This window comes from Zonotrichia leucophrys, chromosome 1 (genome assembly GCF_028769735.1).
Source record: "Zonotrichia leucophrys gambelii isolate GWCS_2022_RI chromosome 1, RI_Zleu_2.0, whole genome shotgun sequence".
NCBI lineage: Eukaryota > Metazoa > Chordata > Aves > Passeriformes > Passerellidae > Zonotrichia > Zonotrichia leucophrys.
In genome coordinates this window covers 52,002,999-52,028,638 of record NC_088169.1, presented here as the reverse complement: position 1 = coordinate 52,028,638, position 25,640 = coordinate 52,002,999, and the positions used below count along the sequence as shown (strand labels likewise).

The following is a 25,640-nucleotide window of genomic DNA, read 5'->3' as shown; positions in this document are numbered from 1 at the left end:
ATTCAGGAACTTCACGTGGTCGTGATGATGCAGAACTAAGTCAGCAACATGACAGGACTGAGCTGTGTACCAGACCTTGCTGTGCTCACCCTAAGAACTCCCATCTCCCTGTTTTGCTACAACAATTCTATTTTGCTACAGCTAAGGGCCTGAAGTGTCTGCAAGTCTGAAGTCTGAGATGTTATTCCAAATTCAACAGCTCAGCTTCACTTCTTCTGTATTTCATGTTTAAAATGACAGTGTGTTGCTTGCTCTACAAAAGGTTCGTTTTGAACAAATTAAGATATTAAATGATTTGGAATCAAATTATTTTGGCTGAACATTCTCACTAAAAAGCAGGAGTGGGTGGAAAACCAACAGGTTTATTATATGAAAAAACTGTAAACACAGGATTATGATTATATTGATGCTTTTCTATTGAAAGACTCTGCCTGAAAGCTGAGCAACAAGAAAATCTCGGTATAAACCACAACTTAGAAGCTGACAATTTGAATAATTTAATTTTAAGAAACAGAATATTGTGCAATATATATATTTTCAAAATTTTTTTCAATTACAATTAATATAATGTTGGAATTCAGAAAACTATAGAAACATTTCCATTACTAGGTCCTAATGTAGTCACTTATAACTTCAACACTTATCTGCCTTTAAAATAAGGTTTTAATTGCTTTCTTTTGTATCAAGAGTTTGGTGTTTTGCTTGGTTTTAATTTTATTTCAGTTTACATGTTACTTGTTTTACAGAAAACTCTTATGATAACAGACTGTTAATTAAATATTGTTCTAAAAAGTGAGGAGCTTTTTCTCCCAAGGTGTTTAATACACTTCTACTATTTGAAACAAAAAACTGGAACTGGGGGCAGAGTCCCTTCCAAAGTCAGAAACTTTTTCTTCTTTTATGGTCATGTTAAATCCAGCCTGAAAAGCTGCCTGTATATGAAAATCATCACATATCATTAAAGGCTTTTCTAATATCTTCTAGCAGTTCATCTTCACAGAATATGGCCATTTAACTAGGATCCTACATAACTGCTACAGGAATAGCATTCTTACAGTGAAATTCAGAAATCAGTATGATTACAAACTAAGCTTTCAGAAGGCAAAATTATTGTGTGATCCAGGAAGAAACAAAAAACTTTTATCTCATATTTTCCACTAGAAGGTAACAAATCTGCGTGTATCACAACCTGATATTTGAGTACTCACAAGAGACAAGTAGAAGAGAGGATTCACTAGCCTATAACTAAAGCTTAAATAACTTCACTCAGTTTCTTTCTGAGTACCTTGAGCATGTCGAGGTACATGACTACCTTAGCTGCTTAAATAATTAATCCCAGAGTCTCTTTTGAAGTGAACCAACTTGTTGCCTTTACATCAAAAAGGCTGGGAGCATTTCTGGAAACAGTTCCATCTAGGGAAGGCTCTCAACAGGGTGAACCTGCATGAGCTGTGACTCTGACTTACACAGTTTTCCAACAGTATGTTTTAAAATTTAAATATATGTTGTGTTGTATGATACAATGTCGCAAAATGTATAAGTTCTTAGTGATTAATAAAAGGGTTCCATTTCTGCAAGTAATTCTTGGTTTTAAAAAGATTTTATGACTGAAAAATGTAAGGGACTCACTGGAACTTAAAATTAGTGAGCTTCCAGAAGCAGTTTTCAGTGATAAATCCTCTTGTGATAAAGTAGAATATAGCTAGCTGTTCAGTGGGATGATAGTACGACAAAATTATGACTGTTTGCAGGAGATGACAGGTGGCCTGAATTACACCTTAATTATTATTTTTAAAACTATGAAAAAATACATTTACAAAATTGAGTCAGTTTATTTTTCCACTGATACATCAACTAGTGAACACGACAGAAGCTTTCACATTAATTATAATGACTACTCCCTTAATGAAGTGCAAAAATGTTTTGTGTAATTTGTTCAGTCTCTTGAATTAGGTTACAGTTTGTCACTCTCAAAGCAGGACTTTGCTGCTTATTCCTACAGTAAGTTAGTTCAGCCCCAACAGACAACCAGCTTCTCATCCTATAACACCAATCAAAACCAAGGTTAACAATAAAAATGATTTAACACTAATAACCAAAAGACTGTGTTAACATGGAATGTATTTTAAAATATGTAAACAACAGCACTCAGTTTTATCGATGTGTGTCTTTTTAACCAACACAGAATCTCAGTATATATAATCTCAGTGCATAAAATAAATACCTGAATAATAGATTTGCTTCTCAAAATTACTAAGTAATTTCAATTTAGAGTTTCTAGCCCCTGGAATACTCACAGAAATCAACTCTATTCATTTCAGTAAGTTAAATATATTTTTAAGGCCTTGCAGGATTGAGACTGTCAGAAGGAAATACTTCTAGCTACAGATTTCATTTCTTGGCAATATGATGTGGATAGAGGAACAATGATAATTATATTTTAACCATTCTTTCAGTCTGCCTAATACAACATCAATAACTATGAGCCAGAGAAAATGAAATTATTTAATTATGTGATTAATCTTTCTTTAAACACCAAATAATTTCATCATCTACTTAAGCAAAAACATTACCACACTTTATCAATTGCTGCATTTGTGAATGATGCTTGCCCTCCAAGCCAAAATAATCCATACAAAACCTTTCAACTCTCTCCTTACTCTAACTCCCCATTAAAATGCTTTGTGGTGCAAAGAATTTTGTACAAGATGGAAGCTGGAATATACTTATATTGATTCGGGCCCACAGCAAGAGAGAAAATAAAAATGAGATTAGAAATTACATCTTCAGATTACCACTCAAGAAAAGAAAAAGAGTGGTTTAATAGAGGAGAGCAGTTATAATTCATGCAGATGAAACATTTTAGAGGAAGCTTAATATCCTTACACTGGAACAGTCTGGATTCAGATTGGAATAGTTATACAGAATCATAAAGCAACCTGTTTAAAATAATAATAATAATAATAATAATAATAATAATAATAATAATAATAATAATAATAATAGCAACAATAATAATAGCAACAATAATGACTCAGATTAATTTAATGTAAAAGCAATGTAATAAATAAAGCATGCTTTGAAATTACTTTTTTTAATTGACAAAGATATATCTATAGATATATATCAATATGTGAAGGAGCATTCTTATCCCACCCTATGTCAGCAATTTCCAAAAGCACTTTATATTTTCATTTTATCTTTGAAAGATGCAGTTCCTGAAATAAGCACAAGAGATTCAGTTACTCATTTTGTCACCTGTAGGTTTCAGACTCAGTAGGCCAAGTTGGAGAAGAATTAAGCAAGGAGTTTTAAAAGCAGCTTCAAAACCTAAAATACTTCAGAATAATTACCAAAATAATTAGAAAAGTGAAAAAAATTGCTTTTTAAAGTTTGTATGAAAAACAATGGAAATATCATTTTATGTGTTATATAGCTACTCCAGACATAAAAGTAAAAAGGTATATCATACATTCAGGATGTACAGCACTTTTCTGATTGATCACAATTACAATCATCCAATGTTTCAACTTTAGACAAATTTTCAAGCATATTAGCCACGAAAAGATCTGCAGTACACAGAGACATCAGATCAAAGTTAACTATGATGAGCCATACATTTTTGGAAGGATTTCAAGGTGTTACCTAGATAAGCTAGAAACATCAGTACAACTGTTTGAGCCTACATCAAATTCTTTCTTCTGACTACACAATTTGTAACACAGGCAGATTTTAATTCTCTGGACAATTTCTGAAGCTCCTCATTTCCTGTTATGACACATTTCTCATTTTGTCACACTATCAAAGGTCCTACATATTTTTTTGTGAAGTGACCAGTCTCCTATAAATTTGGGAGCATTCTGTAAATTGACCTTAATGAAAGACAGTGGATAGATCAGCCATTGGGGGTAATATCTAATTGTAATAAAATGGACAGAATATCAACTGATGGGTGATCCTCACTTCTTCAATTTATAGTCCATTAAAAACATGTGGAACATTATACCTTTTTTCTCTTTTATTTTCCTTCTGTATACCATTCGTGCATCTCAGTCCCCAAATACTTCCATAAAGCAAGTTCATTCTAACTGATGATGCAATGTTCTCTGGATGCATTTTCAGAGTTTATATCAATGATATGAAATATTTTCAAGGGTGCCTTAATTTGGCCTCCTACAAAAAAATACAGTACTGGAATATCACGAGAAATCTCAGGATACAGCTTAATACCAGCATTATTTGCACACATAAATGATGCATGCAGAATCAGTCACCTCAGAAATCAAAATTTCCTCCTTTAAATCTCTCTTTCTGTATTATGCAGCACATTTTGAAAAAAGGAAAAATTTCAAGTAAAAATCATGTGTTAAATCATAGCATCGTGTATCCTAGATATACCTAATAATTGCAGACCTCTATACTTAAAGAGCATTAAATAGCACATAATTGTTTGTGTGATCACTTATACTTTCTTGTAGGCAGGAAGGAAACTTAGTTATTACACTCAGATTATTAAATCAATCAGAAAGTTTAAAAAGAAGAAGTTATTACAAAGAAAAAAATAACAGAGAGAGAAGGGGTAGGAAGCACTTAATAGTCTGGTAGTTTTATTTTTTCTGCTTAAACTGGATGCTAACAGGAAATTCACACTTCACAAACTCCTTAAATTAAGAACCATCTTTTGGAATTCCTGACATATCAAGAAAGACTGAGAGAGCTGGGACTGTTCAGCCTGGAAAAGGCATGGGGGTATCTTTCAAATGTGTATGAAAACCTGGTAAAGACAGAGATGGAACCAGACTTCTCAAATGTGGCCCAACAAACACAAAATGAAATACAGGAACGTCCATTGAAAAGTAAAAAAAATCCAATATTATTATTAGAGTAGTGGAACACTGTAACAAGTTGCAAAGAGACATCATGGTGTCTCTATCCTCAAAGATACTCACGGAATCTCAAGCGTACCCAGCCCTGAGCAACCTGTTCTGAGTGACCTTACTTTGACCAGCAGAGGCTGGGCTAGGTGACCTCCAGCTGTGCCTGACAACCTCAGCCAGTCAGTGGTTATTCAGAGGTTTTCTTTATGTACAGTCAAAGTATGGAGTAAAATTTTACAATTGGCAAGATTTTCTTGTACCAACTAATGTGGCAGCACATAACAATGGCACCCACATCATCTACAGCAGTTATTGACGTCTTTTCTTTGTCGGGCTCTTACAGTAGTTTTGGTACTTATTTACAACGTAGACCACAAATTTTCATTATTTTGAACTCATAAGATCATACTGTAAGTCTATTTTTATACTTGCCTGTCTATAAAATGCTGGAATGACTGTCATGTAGCACTGCTGTCATGATGCTCTTTATCTTTGCTGAAACTTTGCATACCTCATGGAACATTAGACCCCAGAACTCTCTTTTATCAGAGATATTGTTTGCATTTTTTGTGCTGTTTGAGACTCGACACCACCACGATGGGAAAACTCCTTCTGTTGTGGTAAGCCATGTAATGTGAATCCAGTCCAAATGTGATAGCAATTGCATTTGAACCTTTCTTCTTTTTCAAGAGACTCACAAAGCATTACCATCCAAAGTGGATTTGATGAATGATAACCTTACATATGCCTATTTTCTTTAATTTTGAATTATTTTCTTCTATTTTTTTCTCAATCATCATTTTTAAAAGATTTGCATCTGGTTTTGTGGGCTGATACTCTAAGAAATTTGATCTCTGGTTTTAGTACCATATATTTTTACTGTTAACTTGTTATGGCCAACTTTAAAGGACTAGAGAGGAATTGGATACTTTTAGGCATTAGCTGTGGTTTTAAACTGCTTTCTTAAAATAAAAAATCAAGAGGTGATCTGCTCTTAGATATTAACTGTAACAAAAAACCCCGAATGATACTGTTGACAAGGTTTCTTTTCCTGTCTCCCTCTTTTTCGCCTGCTTATTTGTCTCTGACTTCTTTCATCTCCTTTCTACTTTTCACACGCATTTTTTTCTTTGATATTTTCTTGCTTTACTTCCCCCAAATAATTTCCCTTTGCTTCTGCAATTTTTGATCTCTCCTTCATAAACATGAATGTTTCCGCCCAATAAAAACTTTCATTCTCTCCCCACATCTACTGTTCTCACGTTGCATTCACTCTGCACAATCTCTATTTTCTATACAAGATTTTATCCTGTAAATTCTATTGTATTAAGTATTTCAATCCCTTTTTTTTTTTCTTTTTTTTTTTTTTTTTTTGCTGGTCACACCTGCCCAGACTACAACTGTGAGTTCTACTTGCCTGACATTTTCCCCTACTCCCCTACACTCTGTCTCATCCCTCTTTCCCTCTCCTTATTTTATTCCTTTCTCCTACACATTTTTGTTGTCTGGCCTCCCTTCATTTCTTCATTTTATAACTTCTCTTCATTTTTAAAAAACTTTAAATGTCAAATAAAATATTTCTAGCTATGTGTCTAACTCACCAGGTAAAGCAGCTCCTGAGCCTAAGACAAAGTACAGGCCCCCTTTTGTCCACTGAGCTAAGCCTTCTTCACTTTCCTTCTTCCTCCAGATAAGACAATTACATTCAAACAGTTTCTGGTATTTGTTGTTTCCTGAACTGAGCATTTCCTTTGAGATGTTAGTCATCTGTGATGAAAATCATGCCAAGAATCATGTTTGTACTTAGAGAGACGTGATCATGGGCATGAACTCAAACATCCACCCATCGTCCGGTCCACAAGATCAAGTAATCTTCCTCTCTATTTGATCTGTCTAGTTAATTATTTTTTTCTTAGAGAAAATCAGTGTTAGAGAGACTGAGTCACACAAATAAGCAGGAAATAACTGGGCAAGAAGTAGAAGCTCAGGTGGACTCTGCTGAAACCAGAGTTTCACTGGTCTGTAATATGAAGAGAGAGAATGTGGCACCACCAGCAGCTCGACTATTGGGTGCCTCCATCTTTGGGTGACTGTTCATCTCCTCCCTGCAAAACAGCCTTTCTAAATTTAACCATGTCTAAGAGCAAGTCACTGCTAGAAGATGGTACAGTAACTTTCAAAAGAAAATAGTAGTATGAGAAACAGATTGTTACAGGACTTTATATTAGTGTAAAGCCTCAGGAGACATATCAAAAATAGAATTTCAGGATGAAAAATTAAGAAAGACATGTGTGCAGCATGGAGTTATTTTAACTAACTCAGTTTCTTCAGGCAACTATATTCATGATGACCTTATCTAATGAAGCAAAGCAGCAAAAAAAAAAGCAGAAGATATCTGATCTATTAAAAATGAATAGGGAGATTATTGTCTAACGATAGGTAATTCATGCTTTGAAAGGCTTTTGCTTATAAAGAAAAAGAGCAGGGGAAAAAATTCATAAAGGATTATTATTTGTTCAGTTATTCTGAAATACTAAGCTGCCACAATTTCCATTACACACAACATGTTTGTGTACCAACAGTGTGACATTAGGGGAACTATTGTGATATTTGTCTGCTGCTTTCCTAGACTGTTAATCTATTAACAAGTGGATATAAGCCATGAATTCAAACGATTGCCCGTGTGAAGGTGTTTCTAGCAATCCTACCTGTTGGCGGGATGATTCCAGGAGACATTAGGCCCGGGACAGAATGTGGCATGATATGAGAATTCTCTGGGGAGGTGACACTTTGAGTCCTCTTAGGAGGCCTTCCAGGTCTAGAACTGAAACAAACAAACAAAAAAATTTTTACAATTAAGCTGTTGTCTTACACATCATTTCAAAGTTGTTTCAAGTGGTAACATGGACTGTAAATAAATTTGTTTCAAGGACGGTTGCTTTTGCAGTTAGATGTAATAGACTTCCATCACTAATTAGATTACATGCTGAATTCATTTTCCTCATTGAAGATCAGCCGCTCTTGATGCATAATTCATAGCCTGCACCTCGTTACCTGCTTCTTCATATTAATATCTATACACAGTTTGAATTGCCTCGTTTGCATATGCTAAAGTTCTGCATGCAGCCTTCAGCACGAAAATTATGCACTAACTTGTAATAATTATTACAGTCAGCCTGCTATTGATTTATGAGACTTTTAAAAACCAAATATGTGTAGTACTTGTAATGAATGATATTTTAAGGTTCTTCAGGAAATTAAAAGGCAATGGCTGCCTAAGGAAATGTTCTGCTTGTTTGATTTAATACTACAGTTAGCTGGGAGGTGGAATGAAAGAGTGATTCAGACCTATAGCACATTTTTCGATGATATGTTTTATTACTTCGCACTGCTAGCCTGATATCTAGATGATAAATGACAATACATATCTAATGTGTGAAAAGGTCTTGCAATTTCTTTATTTTTTGTCATTTAAAAGATAAGTCAAGTTATCATTTAACCCTTATTCTATTTAAAGTGAAAATCTCACTAAGACACCTTACTTTAAATATACTACTTTATGTCAGAAAAGACTCGGAATTATTTGTACAATATTGTTGAGCAAAAGCCATCACAGCAGCTCACATGTCTCCAGTATGGAAAAATAAAGGCCTTCAGGTTTAAGCACTCCTTGTCTGTTAAATGCTCACATACACAACTTTCCAACTCCTGGACTGCCTCAGTAGCACACAAATTAGAGACAGATGACAATGAAAATACTTATTGCCCACTTATATACAAATATGTACCTGCTCTTACAATATATATCCAAAGGCTTGTATTCCTATGAACAGATCATAGCATAGATCACTGCAACATCCTGTAACTGCTCATTTAGGGGACATTGTGGAATAACTTCACAGAAAAAGGCAATGTACTTCTCTAAAACTGTAGAGTTAACTTATGATCTGCCAAACATTTGAAGTTCTTAATTTGCCTCAGAGCAAGAAAGAAAAGAAAGGTGGGTATGAAGAGTTTTCCTCCTTAGGTCCCCATACTAACAAAATTCTAATGAGGAATAATGGCATTTCTAGCTATGCTGGGACTGCAGAACGAGGCAGATAATAAAATACCTCTGCTTTCTATTCATATTAGTTTCCATTGTGTTTGGAAATACTTTCTTTTTTTTCTTTTTTGGCACCTCTACAACCTAACTTTAATAAACCAAAAACAATCAAAGTACAGAGCATTTTCTTGAAGTTTAATGACTCAAGGCATTGAGTCATTAACCTTAACTGATCATTAATTCCTAACTTAATGTCCTGAGCTGAGGTCATTATTAAAATTATAAGCTTGGTAATTTCTTTGATTGGTTTGGCATTTTTGATTTTCTTTAGTGTAAACAAAACTGTCATATGTTCAAAACAACAAGAAAAACAGCTGTAGAAAAAGAACATTGTCCTATTCCAGCTCAGAAAACCAAATTAAATGTCTTCAGATTTTCTTTGATATTTCCTTTGTGATTTACAATAAAAATAAATATACCATGAATACACATAAAACTGAACAAAACATTATAGACAAAAATGATCCGATTTAAATGGAGTGTTTCTAATATATTCGCCCACCAAAAAATGCAAGTGTGTAGGAAAACTTTAATGGTTTCATTTAAGTATCTATGATGAAGTACTCAAATCACTATTGTGATATGACTATTGAAGGGTCTGACAGCAGCAAAACAGAACACAAGCAATGTGGCACAATGCACAATGTACCAGTAACTCCTAGGTCTTTATAAAAAGCAAGTTCACACCTGCAAAGACTCTCTTTGATGCTAACTACCAAGTGTAGCCATGATGAAGCCTGGATGCTTTTGTCTTTGATTTTGAAGAATAAAACCACTCCTCTTCAAAGCCTAAGGGAAGATAGTCATGGACCAAATCTCTAAACAAAGGTCAGCAGCAAATTATAGGTGAGTGATACTGAAATACCCAAGGCAGAACTCTTCCTCTGGTCACCTTCTAGAATCAAATTGCTTGTGCTATTGTGTACAAAAGCAGCAGGGTGTTACACTCAAAGCTATAAATTAGTCCAGCAACCCAACTCCATTCCATGAAATGAACCATAAATTCCATGATCTATCCCAAAATCTACCAAGTAAATGTTTTCATAAAGTCCCAAACTTCCAATTCCAATCTTACAAATAATATTTCACCCAGCAGATGGTTGGGCACTGGAAGAGGCTCCCCAGGGAAGCGGTCACAGCACCAAGCCTGACAAAGTTCAAGGAGCGTTTGGACAACGCTCTCAGGCGCATGGTGTGACTTGGGGATGGTCATGTGCAAGGGCCAGGAGCCAGACTTGGTCTTACAGAGCCATTCCAACTCAGCTTATTCTGTGATTCTATTTAAATGTAATTTCTATGTAATCCTGATAAAAATTTTTAAGTGACACTGGTTCCAATCTACTATTCAAAGGCATTTACCGATTTAATAGATGTAGGTGTTTTCCTAATAACAAGGCAGAAAAACACTGTAAGACAAATTAAGAATTATTTCCTAAGGCCTGGAAGATCTGATTTAGAGGCATGGTAGACTATGCAATTAAACAGGAATATATCTAATTGTCCTTAATAACTGATTAAATAACAATACTTGACTGAATTTGTTAGTTGTCATTTGCTAAGCGTTTGTTTCATTAACCATAGTACTAACTTCAAATACTACCATTTTGTAAGATTCGTTTTCAAACTATAAGAATTGCAAGAATTTTATATGAATCATTACCAAAGTCATGGGGAAAATGGCATAAAAACAATACTTTAAAAAATAATCACTTTGACTAGAATTGAAAACTCGCATGTTGTTTTGTACTTCATTATCATTTTTATAGCTGTATGATAAACTCTTTAAAAAAACATCAAAAGCATAGCAAATTAGTTTAACTATCATAAACAGGACGAAAAAATAGCTTAATAAATCACTTTATTGGTATTTTTCATAAACTCTAGTATAGTAAAGACCTACTTATTTTTAGATTAGGGCACGTTCATTTTCATTACAAGATAAGAAATCTTCAAAATACTCATCATATGCCTACTTCTGTATCTAAATCAGTAGATTTATCTTCAGTATAAAAAATTAAACATAATTTAAATAGGTATGAGTTGATTTATTATGTAAAAGATACATTTAAATTCCAGAACAATCAGTAATCTCTTTTTCTGGTTGACGACACAATGATACAAAAATCATCATTTAAAAGCTGATGATAACACTATTTTTACTCAAATTTAGATTTTGTATATAAGCGTTTATAGACATAAAAAAAGGTAAGATTTTGTCTTTTATCTGAATACAATTATTGGAAGAACTACATTGTTTTTTCCGAAAGCACACATGACTTCTTATGGAAATGCTAATTATCTCAATGGGTAAACTCAAAGATAACCCATTTTGATTTTGAAGATGTCTAAAGTCTGGATTTTTTAGAGCTAAGATAAACAGTCTGAAATGCCAAAACCCCAAAAGCCAAAGTGAATACCTTGTGAATACCTAGGATTATAGCACAGAGAAGTTAAGGAGTGTTTTGGGACTCCACAAGAAGACACTGGAAGAAATAATGCTACATCTGGAAGACACAGTTGATGTCTTTCTGTCTACTATTTCATTCTTCAAAGAGTAAATTAAACAAAGCAGAAACTAGACAATATCAACAAAGATTAAAGGAAGCCACAAAGACCAGGGTAGAAGTCTATAGGGAAGTTAGCAGTTCCTTGTGGACTGTATTAAAAAAAGATATCTGTCTTAAAATAGAGTGTCACTCTGCTTTTAGAAATATGAATAAGCTATTTTCTGCTCTAAAATTTAAATTTTCATACCTGAGATAACATATATTGAAGAAGAAAATGAAAGCTTTCTCCAGGACTATGTATTACTAACTTAGTAGTCAAGTTTTTTTCAAGTGAAACACCTAAATTAATTTATTCCCATGAAAATCCATTAGCCTTCTATAAACTTGTGTCAGTTTGTGATAAAATGATCAGACTTTTTTCAAGTCGTATAAGATATTCCTACAGACAACTGATCTTTATTTTTTTAGAAATTATAATGGTTTACAGTCACAATATGCTATTATGTGAATGAGGAACTCAAGGTGCAGATTAGTGAATCTTGCAAGTCTCATGGACTTTCTTCATTAACATCAGCTAATTAGATAACCAGAACACTTTCCAGAATGGCTGAAAATAAATCCATCAATTTTCAGCCAGATTTGTATTTCATCTCTTCAATTTCATAAATACATCAAGGAATACTATGGCTGTAGCATTTTCATCTTTGAAGAAAAAGGGTGTATTTGTCTACTACACTGTGATTAGCATGAGAAGCAACTGGGACTACATTTAAGGCAGAGAATATGGTTATTTCTTGGTCTTTTGATCAACATATATTAGTCTTCTATCCTTCCTGTCTTACCAAATCTAGAAAACAACAGATGGCTGAATTAAAGAATAAGAAATGGAAGAGTCTGTTTTCCTTATCAGTTAAAATGTTGTGCTTTGATAACATTTTTAAAGTTTTACGTAATTTCAATTATATTATCAAGTATGAGCTCGCTCCTAGAAATGTTTTGATAGTGCTAAACAATTAAAAGCAGATGTAATCAAGAGAAATCCCGGCCCTGTACAATCACATGGAAAGAGACAACAGGACAATAGTATGGGCTTCTCTGCTTGGCTTTAAATGTAACTGAATGCATCTAAGGCTGCATTCAGCCCTTATTACTATCTGCCAGAAGACAGACTTGATGTTAAAATTTAAGGGTCTCATCCTTGAAAGTCTTAGATAAGTAGACCTCCCACAGATTTCTGTTAAGACCTTTGAGCACCAAGGAAGGTTTGGCTCCAAAACAGCTGAAACTCTTCATGAGTAGTATATAATTCTCAGAGCACATCACTAGCATTTACAGATGACTAACTGCATGGCAAAACATGTGCTAGGAAACTAAAAGTGTTCAAAAATGTTGAGATAATCCTGTGATTTATCTTTCTCATATCCTGATTTTGAGGAACAATTGTGCAATATTAACACTTGATAAATCAAGTTTTACTCCTTAAAATTATTTTTATTAAATATATGAAGTACCTATAAAGAAAACTGCAAGTAAGAGGGCAAACTGCCTTTCCTGCCAAAATTACTGAATTTCAGGGTTTGTTTTCTACATGTAAAGGTTTATTTTTAATCTTGTCTGTGAGCAAGTTTAGTGCACAGAAATATCGTCCTCATCTCTAGCTGGGCATACATGATGTGGTGATGTTACCATTGGCCAGGCAGTTTTATAATCAGTAATATTGGGGAGTGGCAGGAAAAGTTACATGCCAGAAGTGATAGGAAGCAAATCTGTAACAAGGATTCGGTGTATTCATTTAATGTATTTTTTAAGTTCTTAGAACTGCCTGAAACAGTTTAGAATATCAACACCAATTTTAGCTACATAAGCACTTATGCATCTCATTTAGGTACATTTTGAAAATCTATGCTTTATTTCTCATCTGTTCCACCTCCCCTTAGTGCTTCAAAGCCTGACACAGAACTTTTGACCTCAAAGAAGCAGGCAGAATGACATTTAGGTGGTCAGCCACTGGAAGCAGTTATGTGCTCGCCATATAATGGACACTGCAAAAGGGCAGAAGATGTCACTTGCTGACTTAAAGCAAAGACAGAGATGCCCTGTGACAACCTGTAAGCACAGGCAGTGGGCTCTTCCCACACGGTATTTCTGGGTTTTGGGATAGCTTCTGTGCTGCTCTCATCATACGTGCAGCCTTCACACTTGCAAGACTTGAGCCAAGGGCGTGTCAGTACTGAAAAATAAGGTCTAGGAAGACTGACTAAACCTTTTGTGTAATTTAATTCCTTTGCTTGGAAAACACTTGCTTGCCAAGGTAACCTTCATAAATATTTCTGATGCACTGAACTAGCATTTTAAAGGCAAAAAAATGACAAAGTACATCGATCCAAACCTTATACTTTACTATTTTAGGTTTTCCCCTTCTGCTCCCACTCAAGAACAAAGTAAAAAATGCAATTCTAAGACACAGCATACACTTATTTTGGCAGTTAGTAAAACAACCATCAGAAGTCACACCATGTCCTTTTTACTTGCAGCAGTCTTGTAAAACAATAAAACTCTCAGTGCAATTACCTTAAATTTATTTTTCTTCTCACAATTAAACAGAAAATGTTCTCACGCAATAATTATGCTGAATTCATGATATATTAGGAGTTACTGAGACAGCAAACAATGCTGATAAAAATAAATACAAAGATCTGTTTCAAAATCTTCATAAAGAAGTGCATGAATGATCTCCAAAAGAATTAGGTTGTGTTACAGAGTGAGCAGTGGAGAAATCATGCTGATGAAACATTACTGCATTTCAGTAACAGAACACTTTACTGCTATTTTTGAACCAAAATGGCCAAAAAAGTGGATATTGGGTCAGACACGCAATACCAGCTTATCAGTGGAAGAAAAATAAATGGAAGAAAATATATTTCACTTCATATCCCATTCCAAAGTCATTCACTGCAGTAATACAGGAGCACAGGCTAGTCCTTGGATTCTACTCTTTTGCTGGGGTAGAGAAGACCTTGTTGAATTATTTCTTTTCCTAGCAGAACTGTCATGTAAACAGCATGTCATTTTCATCCTCCTCAACACTGCAGCCCAAATCACTCTGCTTTTCAGCAAGATTAGCAATATTCTCGATACAAGAATCTAAGATACAAGGTACAAGAGTGCAAGAATACATAAAATATATATTACAGCAACACCTGCCAGTTCTCCCTTGATGGCTGAAGTCCTACTACAAACACCATGAAAGAATCTAAGAAAAAAATTCTCTGTGACTGATCATAATACTTGAATATATGAATGATCTAAAGGGCAAAAAATGAAATAAAACCAGTTAGAAATCTGAGTGTTACTGGCATAAGTTACAGTACCAGGTTTAAATACAGCTGTGATAGTACATAAGCTCAAAATATTACTGGCATATGCCTGTTCTCTTAATGAAATTGAGATCTGTAAATAATCTATCGGAAATAGAGAAAAATAGACAAAAATGAAGGTAATTCTGTTGGGTGGCAGAATTATGATGTCAGAAGTAAATTAAGTCAAAAAGCTCATTGCTTCATCTAATTAGCTGAAACACTAGATCTTCCTGAAAGTTCTTAAAACACGTAAGTATGTTGGCACTCATGATTATGTAATAACTGTGAAATACAAGCTTCTGATGATGACAGCCACACAAGCTAGAGTTGAAAATAAGTCTGAATGAACAATGAAATGCAATTATTAAAGAGAACTCATGCACAGATTCAAACCATATTGATTTTTTTTTATTATATAAACCTTGCTTCAGAAACAGTACTCAGAAATCACAGCATTGGTGATCCTGGATAAAGTTATTTAGGAATACTGGCAATATCAAGAAAATTTAAAAAAAAAACCAAGAAAACCTTGAAAATTTGTATTTATTTCCTCAATTTACACTGCTGTCTTTTCAGAATACTTCTGAAACTACCAAAAAAATTTGAAAAAAACAAGTGGAAAAAGTAGTGATATAAAGTGCATGCTTCCCACAAAATGCTCTTTCTGTCAAGTTATAACAGATGCCTTTCCCATTTCACTCAACCTTACAGCATAAACCCCACCCAAAATTTAAATATGCAAGCAAAATGATTCCTTCTAACAGTGTTATTCACCCACATGAAACCCCAAACTATAACAGATGCAAAGCCTATTTTTTCCTCAACTGTTTTCATCTTTTCTTAGTCTTTTAATTCTAAAAACATCCCCTCAAAACATCATCTACTATATATACTATAAAAATGTCAAGTATGGAGTTAATAGGCCAGAAAGGCAGGCTTGATCCACAATGACACAAATCTAAAAAAATTCTAAGCTTTCATTTTTTTACAAAAGTTTTTACTTCAAGTTGTTGAGATGATTCCTAATGTAAAGCAAGCCTAACTCTTGTGGTTATGTGTGTTAGAGTCTGCATATGGCCTGAAACAATGATTTAAATGTATGAACTTTAGTTGGAATGAACAGTCCTGCTTCAAGGCTTGTTTTCCAACCATCTGTATTCATCTCTGCATATGACTTGCACATGTAATTACAAATTTGTGAACATAAATCAGATAATTGCACATACAAATAACCAATTAGACTCAAAGCAAAAACAGGCCATATAACAGCATACTCCTCTTTTGAACACATATGTAGCCATACTTAAGTAACTATCTTTATTTAAGAAATTTTTGTTTAACTTCTTTAGAAAAAATATTGTTTGATTTGTTTTTCATCAGGACATACTGGGGAGCAGCTGCCATTTTGAGAGCCACTTTAAAAAGAAGAGCAGAAATGCTACAAGATAAAGCATCTACGTAAGGTGCAAGCCCACCCTAGCTCCAGGGGTCACAGAGCTAGTGTCCATTTCTGTCTGTATTGGACATAAGATACATAAACATAAAATCAATGATGATTTAACTTAAAAAAAAGAAAACTATACTGTACTATTCAAGGTATTTAGTGAAAATATTCTGGTTCTCCTGGCAGTGCAATGATTAACATGCTATTTTTATTCATAAGAGTTGATAATGAAGTTCTATCATATGAGCGTATCCACTGTAATATCTGAATGCACTCATCAGTTAATTGGCCACAATTCCTTATATGAAATGCTGAAACAAGTGAACTGTCACCTCTTTAATGAAGTTGCCTATATCTTAAACCCTTTGCCCTTTAAAAAACTCTTTATACTCACTATGAAGAATTTTATACCCGCTTCTGCCAGAGACCATGGTTAATGTTCACTGCCCTTTATTCACCTTATTTTTAATTCTGAAAACCCACACTCATTAACCGTACACTTCCAAAGAATTGCTGGAACTGCCTAAATAAAAGCTTGAAAGTGACTTTTATTGTACATTTGAGAGTAACAGTAGTGGTATGAAATATTGAAAAGACTCTCTCCTAGCCTGTACAGCTGCAACTGCTCAGCTGAGTAACACAGATTGATGGTAACCATGCAGTATTCACTAAAATAAAGAATTTAAATCTTTAAATAAGGTGATCTGTGTTTGTATATATTTATAAAGACAAAATAAGTATTAATCTTCTGATGATTACTGAGCATTAAAAATTACAAGTTTCTTTGAGCAGATGATGTCTGGGGTCACAATGAGAGGGTCCACTCTTTGAGTGCACTTCTATCTGATATCAGTAAGCAAGTCCAAAACTAGAAGCTAAAGAATATGCACAACATCAGTATCACCTCTGCCACTCTGACTTCAAATTGTTTGGGACAGTAACCAGCTCTCAAACAGCCATGGGTTTGTGCAACACCCAGCACAATGCTCATCACTGAAACCCCATGCAGACCAAGAGATACAAGACAGGGATTACCCTTGTAGATGCCCTTTAATTAGTAAATCCTTGTATGTACTCTAAATGTACTTTACTTCCAAAATAGAGCAAAATATGAACTCAAAAGGAAAAAAAAAATTACAGTACACTCCAAAAAACTGACCTGTGTTCCCAGTCCCCAAAATCTGTTTGTGAAATCAAGATGCCTCATGTGTTATAGTGTTCCACCCCTGCAAATCTAGATGTAGACTTGCTTGGCCACTATATTATGGAATATTGTAAAATAAATTTGTATTTTATTTTCCTTGTGCAAGGCAAGGAACAGAAACAATCAACCTCCCATTTCCTTGCAGAGCAGCATCTATAAACATACGAACAGTAGCACAGCATTCCCTCCAAAGCAGTAGTACTACAGTAATTTGAACAATAAAAAATAGCAGTCCAAGACTCCTCCATCCTAAAAAAAAGAACCATAAAAACCAGACAGTATTATAGGTCCAAATGGAAATATTACAGCGATTCAAGCAGAGATACTCTGACTTGTTATACTTTTAACAATTCAAAAGTCATTCAGTGCATTTCCATCAAGCTACAGAGGATCCAGTTTGGTGACACCTTAAAACACGTTGCCATAACCCTTGGTTATTTATTTGGTAAGGTAAATTATTTGCAGGCCTGAGATGCAGCCAGTTCCCCAAGCTGTCCCTTAACCACCTTACATAAAGTCCATCCTATCAGAAATAACAGTCTGCTACTAATGTGTTATCCTAAGGAAACACTGAAAGGTTAATCAGGCATTTCTAAAAAGTAGTACAAGGAGTATGCTTTTAGATAAGAGTAGCTGACAAATGTTTCTACTTCTGATTTTTTAAATTATGATTATGATTATTTATATTTCATTGTAATTCTGGTGATTCCATTATGAATCTTCATACTACAGAATTACATAGGAAGATATCAAAGAATCTATTCTATGGAAAAGCTTAAATCAATTACTGACAAGTTTATTTTAATATGCATATACTAAATTTACTCTGTGACTGGAAGTTACCCATACTCTACTAGTCCCTTTACCTCTCATCTTCAAAGTACCTGGTGAAGACATTAGTCTTTGAAATTCAGTCAAATTTCTGTTGCATTGTGTCTGAAAAGATGTGTTCCTCAAAAGCATCTCACTCAAGGCGGAAAAAGAACCTCCAAAATCAAATTACTAAATTCATCAAGTTATTCTAATGCTCACAAATGCATTCTCAACAATGAACTTTCAATAAGAAACTTCCAATCCAATTCATCCTTCCTTTTAAGAACTTACATCTTCAGCTGCATGGGACACATACCACAGGATTTAATGTAAGGGAATTTCAGACAGGAATACAACTTCCAGGATGGGCAAAATGGCACCAAGGCTTGCAGCACACTCTGCTGGGGCACAGCTGGCCAGTGTGCACATCCATATGACACCTGAATGACATACACTGTGCCTGGCACATCTCCATATGTAACATCCACACAGAGCTCTCTTTTGGCTCTGGCCATAGAGCTCACAGCACAACAACAAATCCTGCCTGAACGTTCAGATGATAATGAAACACAAATTAATCACAATAACTACAAACAGATTTTCTATCTATGCCCAGAGACAAGTAAAACAAGAGTTAAAATAGGTGCCAATTCACAATTGTGTTTTGGTTTGCCATATTTATTACTTTTCTCAGACTTACCTCAGTTTTTTTTCTGTTTTCTTACCAACAAAACCCTACTCTTCTATCACTCTGTCTTGCTCACACAGAGAAAAGCTCAGAAAATATAACATGAAAGTTAAAGGCTCAGGAATGAAAAATCATCCAAATCATCAAACATACTAATAGAAAGAGGTTTTTTTTCCCTGATTTTGTTCCAGCTGATGTTCTCTGAGTGTTCGATGTGGTGATCAAATTGTCATGGATCAAAAAGATACATTTTTGTCCGTTTGCCCCAAAACATTATATTTGCTGGAGACTTTGTTTGAGCTTTTGTTGTTTCAAGCTTCAATCCAGTACTAAAATGATTCTAAAGAAAGACCTACTTGACCAAACCATATGCTTTCCTATGCTGTTTGGAAGTACTTCTGGCAGAACTGGGTTTGGGTGGCAATGGATCAGGTTCTTAAGAAAAAAAAAAAAAAAAAACAGCAGAAGACTGTCTCTTTCACAGAACAAGAATCAAATTAGACATTATCCTGTCCAGAAATGTGCTTGGTTACATGCTTGGCTGACAGTCAGTGATGTTTCCATGACTTTATTGCTCACCAACACAAAAGCACTCCCAAGCTTTAACTGAACAGTGTGTTTATGCAGTTTTTCCAAAAAATTATCAATATTTGAAGAAGAGCAAATTTGAAGAATTTTGTATCTATCAATGATCCTTCTCTAAATTTTCTTGAAATGGATAACAGATATATTCTGTTTCAATTTAACTGTATGAAGTGGCAAAGTACAGTAAGTTTGTAATGTTGTTTTCTCATTTTAATTCTCAGTATATCTTCATTACACTATCTTTTAAAAGAGATTAAAATTCTAAAGTTTTAAAGCAATATGTGGAAGAGTAAAGCAACCATTTTTTCTCATTTATCCCTTTATTTAACAATTTAAGAGGAGAAAAAAATGGCAAGGCATGCCTTGGACTCCTGTGAGCAGGAGATGTAGTCCTTGCAAGAGCGTTCTCTCTCACAGGAGATACATTTGCTTGCATGAATGTAATGTATATCACAACATATATGTGTATATAAGCCATATAGTGCAGCACACCCTCTGTGCATGGGACTCTCTGGGCTGACAGTACCAAGGCAACAGGTGTTCTCATCCCAAAGCACTTTTAATCAGAGGAATCAATCAGATTTGGTTCTCTTTAGTAAGTACTGACCGCCACCCTCTCTCCCACTGGGCTGCAAGACTATCAGCTACTCAACTGGACTAGAGAAACCCACAGCATGCAAACAGTTCAGCTTCTGACTCTTCCACTAAGAGCTAAAGGGTGGAAGATGAGTATTCTTCATTTTCCCACCACGACAGAACCACACTCTTCATTATAGTATCTCCACACTAGGAACCACAGACCTGTCAGTCTGAGGAGGTTTAGGCTGGATATTTGAAAGAACTTCACCACCAGAAGGGTTATCGAGCATCAGAACAGGCTGCCCTGAGAAGCTGAGTCACCATTCCCAGATGTAGCTGGGACGCTTAGGGACATGGTTTAGTGGTGGACTTGGCAGGGTTCAGCTAATGGCTCCAATCTAAATGATTCTGTGATTCTGTATGCAAACACACATTCACAGATGTGTGTGCCTATCTGTTTGTGCAGCATGCGTACACACAGACTACAATCCCTGCAGGTGATTAGCAGGGCACCAACATTAACACAATCATTTAAGAAAGAAAACGAGCCCCATAATCAAATGAAAAACCAGATGTCACTTGCTAATGGATACCGAACCTAGAAGTGTAGTCAAGGATAAACAAAGGGTAATAGAGAGCGTACTGAGTACTCCTTGCACTCTAACTTTTTCTAACTTTCACATATGCCAAACAAACATTTTCCCTTTTTACTTCCCTTTCCACATCAGGATTGTTAAGACTCAAATATCAATTCAGTCAATTGCAATTTTATAGTGAGATAAATTTTTCAAATGACCACAGACCTCTCTTGTAATCCTCTTTGGGTAGACAGACCCTAAGAGCTGTGCCTTGCACTGTCTTGGAAGATTAATGACTCATACTAAGTCAACAATATTATCTGTATGTTCCCCAAAGATCTTAAATTAAAATACACATTCATCCTGGCCCAGCTTCGCATATGTGAAATTTGTTTTTCTTAATGAGATCACAGTTAATAATAATAGAAGCAGGCAACTCTGGAAAATAACAAACATAAACTCACCCCTGAAAGCTGATTACCAGGACTAGCATTCTATTGAATACCATTATCTCTGACTAAAAATGGCTTCACTTACTCAAAAAGGGTCTTATTAGAATTATACATAAAAGTCTTTATAAATAAAAACATATTGTTAAATACTCTGTTGTGTCACAGCCTTGAGAGTTCAGTAAAATTTCATGCAAATCCTTCCATTAAGAGAAATGTTTGGGAAACCATTTGTTTTGCAGAATTTCTTCATATTGGTATAAATACCAAATTTTATTCTATATTACAGCCATTACATGATTCACCTCTTATACCAGCTCTTGTGTATAACATACTAACACTATGCTAAGTCCTTCATTCTTTCTTTTTCTATTATATACATAACAAACATATTTCTCTTAAAATTTAAACCCTTTTGTAATGGTACCTCACAAGTGGTTTACAACTGTTCCATAAATGTTACATACATATGATGATATTTAAGCTCATGCTTTTTCATGAAAATGTTTCTTCATTTTATAATCACATTAAAAAGAAAATCTTCAATGGACGAGTTCTATTTTAAAGAAAAAGCAAACATACTTATTTCAACAGGCTTACTGTGAGTTAATTAAAGCGAAAATTATGTAAACAAAAGTCAATATTATAAGGCTGCTATGAAGTTTTAATTTTTCTATTGACTTAGTAACAAATTTAAATGCTAACAGTTTGGGAGATCAAATTAAATGAATACAAACACTTTGTTTAATGACATCAGCAGTCAATGCAGAACATCTGTGTTTTACTTTAAAAGTGATCAGAAAATATTCTTTTGTTTACATTACAGATAATCAGGAGGTTTATATTTCTGTGTTTAATTTAAGAGGAAAAAAAGATCATACTACCTTCAGGGCCCAAGGAAGCAATAAGTTACAAATGCAGGATTTCTCCTTTTTTTTTTTCTGTTTTGTAACCATGGTAAAACAATAGAAATGAACTTTCCCTGAACCTTTCTCCTTTAATGGCCTGGGTCCATGTTGACCCAGCAAGCTGGAACCTGATACTATCAACCTGACTGCTGCTAAAGCAATCAGATTCAGCAGAAACTATACACAGTGCATTATAATACTAATTTCAGCATCCCACAAAGCCAGTGCAGAGGCAAGCTATTAAAGTATTATATTCTATTGTTTAAAAGTGAGATTAATTCAATAGCTTAAATGCACCCAAAAACACTGAACTAAATGGCAGACTGTACAGCTATATTGTTATTCTTTTATAATACTGTACCAAAGTGAAATTGCAGATAAGGTTCTCCCTTCCCCTCTCCCTTCAAAAAAAAGCACTACTGGATGAATTATTAGTAAACAGATTATTTGAGCCATTACAGGTTCATATGATCCTGCATTTGAATGAGGCATGTAATTAAATTATCAGGACTTTGTTCTAAATGCTTGAAAGAAGAAGAGCATGATAACCACATTTTAAAAAGGTAGAATAAAAGAAGAAACTTTTTTTTTTCCTTATAGAGGACTACAGGCAACTAATGTATGAAAGCATAATTGATTAATTCCACTAATTAAGATATTTGTTATTCCTGAAATTGTAGGTTGATAAATAATGTATTAGATGTGACACCATTTCCCATCAGTTCTGAAAAGACTGTGGTGAAGTTTCAAATATATATTGCTATTTTTTGGAGGCTGAATAGCTCACTTCTATGCTTCTGTGTCCAGGCAAAAAGCAGGCAAAATTTATTTTGAAGTTGTGAATAAGTCAATCTTTAAATAGTAAGCATGGCATTACAACATATTCTACTAATTTTACAAAAATATTCACTTATAAAGACTTCTATTTTTTTTTAAGTTTTAAGGGGAAATAGTTTTCAACAAACCCAACTTTTGCAGAAGTATATATTCCAAGGATGTCAGTCATTTATGACATTTCCCTGAAGAGTGAGACACATTCCAGTATCTATTCATCCTCTTTTCTTTTCAGTATAAATCACTTTGGGGAAGTGTTTGAGGCTGCAGTGGTTATTGCATAGAGACCCTAGTCACCTAACCATTAAGTGGCTTTAACCTTTAACACAGCTACTGCAGAGAGAGGAGCAGTCACTAACTTGTATGCAATCATCATAACTATAGACTACTTCTGCAGAATGTGAAACACACAGCATGACTTTTTCAGTTGAAGCAGAGCCATACAACTTCACTCTATTACAAAGAAAAATAATCACCATCCTCTAGACAGGTCAGGATAATAATGTTGAGACTGAAGAAGAGACTGAGAGATCTACTAAACTACAAAGAGATGGGGGGAAAAAGTAACATTAGCAAGACCATTCATCTGAGTGAAGGATTTCTGGCTGGAGTCTACAGATTTGACTTAGTTTACAATTAAACATTATTTAAGCACAGATTAGCACTCGAGTTTTTGCCTTCTAGATGAATTTCCTTATTATTACACAGATTCATGCTCATTTTTTTCTCTGGTCTAAGAAACCTTTAATTCCCTTCCATGTGCCTAAATAGCTTCAACAGATGTGAAGAGAGTCTATTTGTGATATTACTCTTCTTGCTGACCAGCTTGTTGCATTTTCTTAGACAGAGAATTTTACTGCTACCCAGTAGGTCCCCCAATCTCATTTAGACCACTAAGCCATGGCAATGGGAGAGAAAAGGGTCTCCACCTCTGCTTCTTCACTGAAAGAGTTGAGAAGAATAAGAACAGGCTGCCCAGAGAAGTGGTTGAGTCACCATCCCTGGAGGCGAGTAAAAGATTGCAGATACAATGCCTAGAGTTATGGTTTAGTGGTGGACTGGGCAGTGTTGAGTTTACAGCTGGACTTGATGATCTTGAGGGTCTTTTCTAACCTGAATGATTTTAAGATTCTCTGATCTTCATATTTCTTCTCTTTTTGTAACTGTTTTCAAAGGTAGTGACCACTCCACTTAGACTGCACTCTGATCATGTACCAAATCCTTCACAATAATGATATGCAGAAACTTCACTTTATTCAGGTTGCAAAGAAGTGTGTGACCACTCTGACCAGAAGTAAAATGCAATCTCTAGCTGAAAAGGGTCTTGTAATAGCTAAAACTTGTTTAAGGACGAGAGCCTGTTAAAACTTGTGCTGGAATCCCATCACTGAAAACACGTAAGTTGAATTAGCCTTAATTTTTTTTGCACCTCTACTCTGCATGTGCATGTGAATTTTCAAATAATGAAGTCCCAGTCAAACAGGTGCAATGCTGTATTGCACAAAGTACAACACAAACTACCCAAATCTGGTAGTTTATAGCTGCAATGTAAATGTTGAATATTAGCCTCTTAAGCACATATGTGTACCAGCAATACCTTCTATTAGGATCCTCTTTCCCTGCACATGTCTAGCACTGGTCCTTCAGAACAGCTTCTGATCTGATCTAGTGTATTTGTAACACACCCAACACTCAGTGGTGCTAACATAAATGTGAATGATTATTTTAGAAAAAAACAGATCTTAAATATGAAACAAAGATGCCTTATAGGGGAGGGACAAGTGAGAAGAGATGCTTTGTGCAATGCTGCCACTGACTACTGGATTGGAAGATATCTTCTCATCACAGTTTTCCAGACTTCCTGTATAATAACCACCCTCCTCCGAGCATGTTGGGTTTTCTCATTCAGCTGCCCTTTTTTTTTCCCACTTTTTTCATTAATTCTAAATGGGCTTGACCAAGATTTGACAATCCATTTCTGATTCCAACAGGCCAAGTTGAACCTACCTGCTCCACCTCTCCTGCCTCTATGACTTTGGAGAACCGTAACTTGTGGCAGGGGAGGCAGTTCCACGAGGTGGAGGCAGTGAGCAAACAGAGCGGAGCCCCGGTGTTGGAAGGGTGGCACAAAGGTTGCACTGAAATTTTCCACGGTCTCCATTGCCTGGATTTGACATGAAAGAGGACTTGCTTGCTACCCTTCCAGCATGGTTATTGTGCCACTGTTGGTTGGCAACAATGGTCCTGAGCTCTCCTCTCCCCTTGATTTTTTGTGGTAATTGTAGCATACCCAGTCAGTTCACAGAATGTCTGGTCAACCCATCTGTGAAGAAATTGCTTCTAATTTTCAAGACCTAGGTCAATCTACAACTTGCAAGAAATTAAAGAATAGAACTGAGCAACATAAAATATTTTCTCTTCCTACACTAAAAATAATTTAAAAGGTGCAAACTTCAAGGTTTAGAAAAAAATGGGCTTCATAAAAATGGAAGTGAGAAAGAGCAGAGTGAAAAACAGCTCTCCAAGTAGAATAAAAAAAGAAAGACCAATCCTCAGGCAGATGAAAAGATGAAGATTCAAAAGAAAAACGAAAATTTCTTGGCAACGATAATCCTTAGTCCTGTAAAACAACAGAAGCTGTAACATATCAACAAATCCAGTATTAATCTCTATAAAGCAGATTATTCTGCATATACAGAATGCTACAAGG

The 25,640-nt window shown here is 35.0% G+C and overlaps 1 protein-coding gene across 4 annotated transcripts in view; it reads right to left on the bottom strand.

Moving 5' to 3' along the window:
- Window positions 1-25,640, bottom strand: part of DACH1 (dachshund family transcription factor 1) — a 352,274-nt gene that overhangs the window by 197,671 nt on the left and 128,963 nt on the right. For all 4 annotated transcript variants that reach the window (XM_064713502.1, XM_064713482.1, XM_064713513.1 and 1 more), the window contains exon 2: window positions 7,586-7,701. In XM_064713502.1, the coding sequence (XP_064569572.1) occupies window positions 7,586-7,701 (116 nt within the window). The remainder of the gene's footprint in view (window positions 1-7,585; window positions 7,702-25,640) is intronic.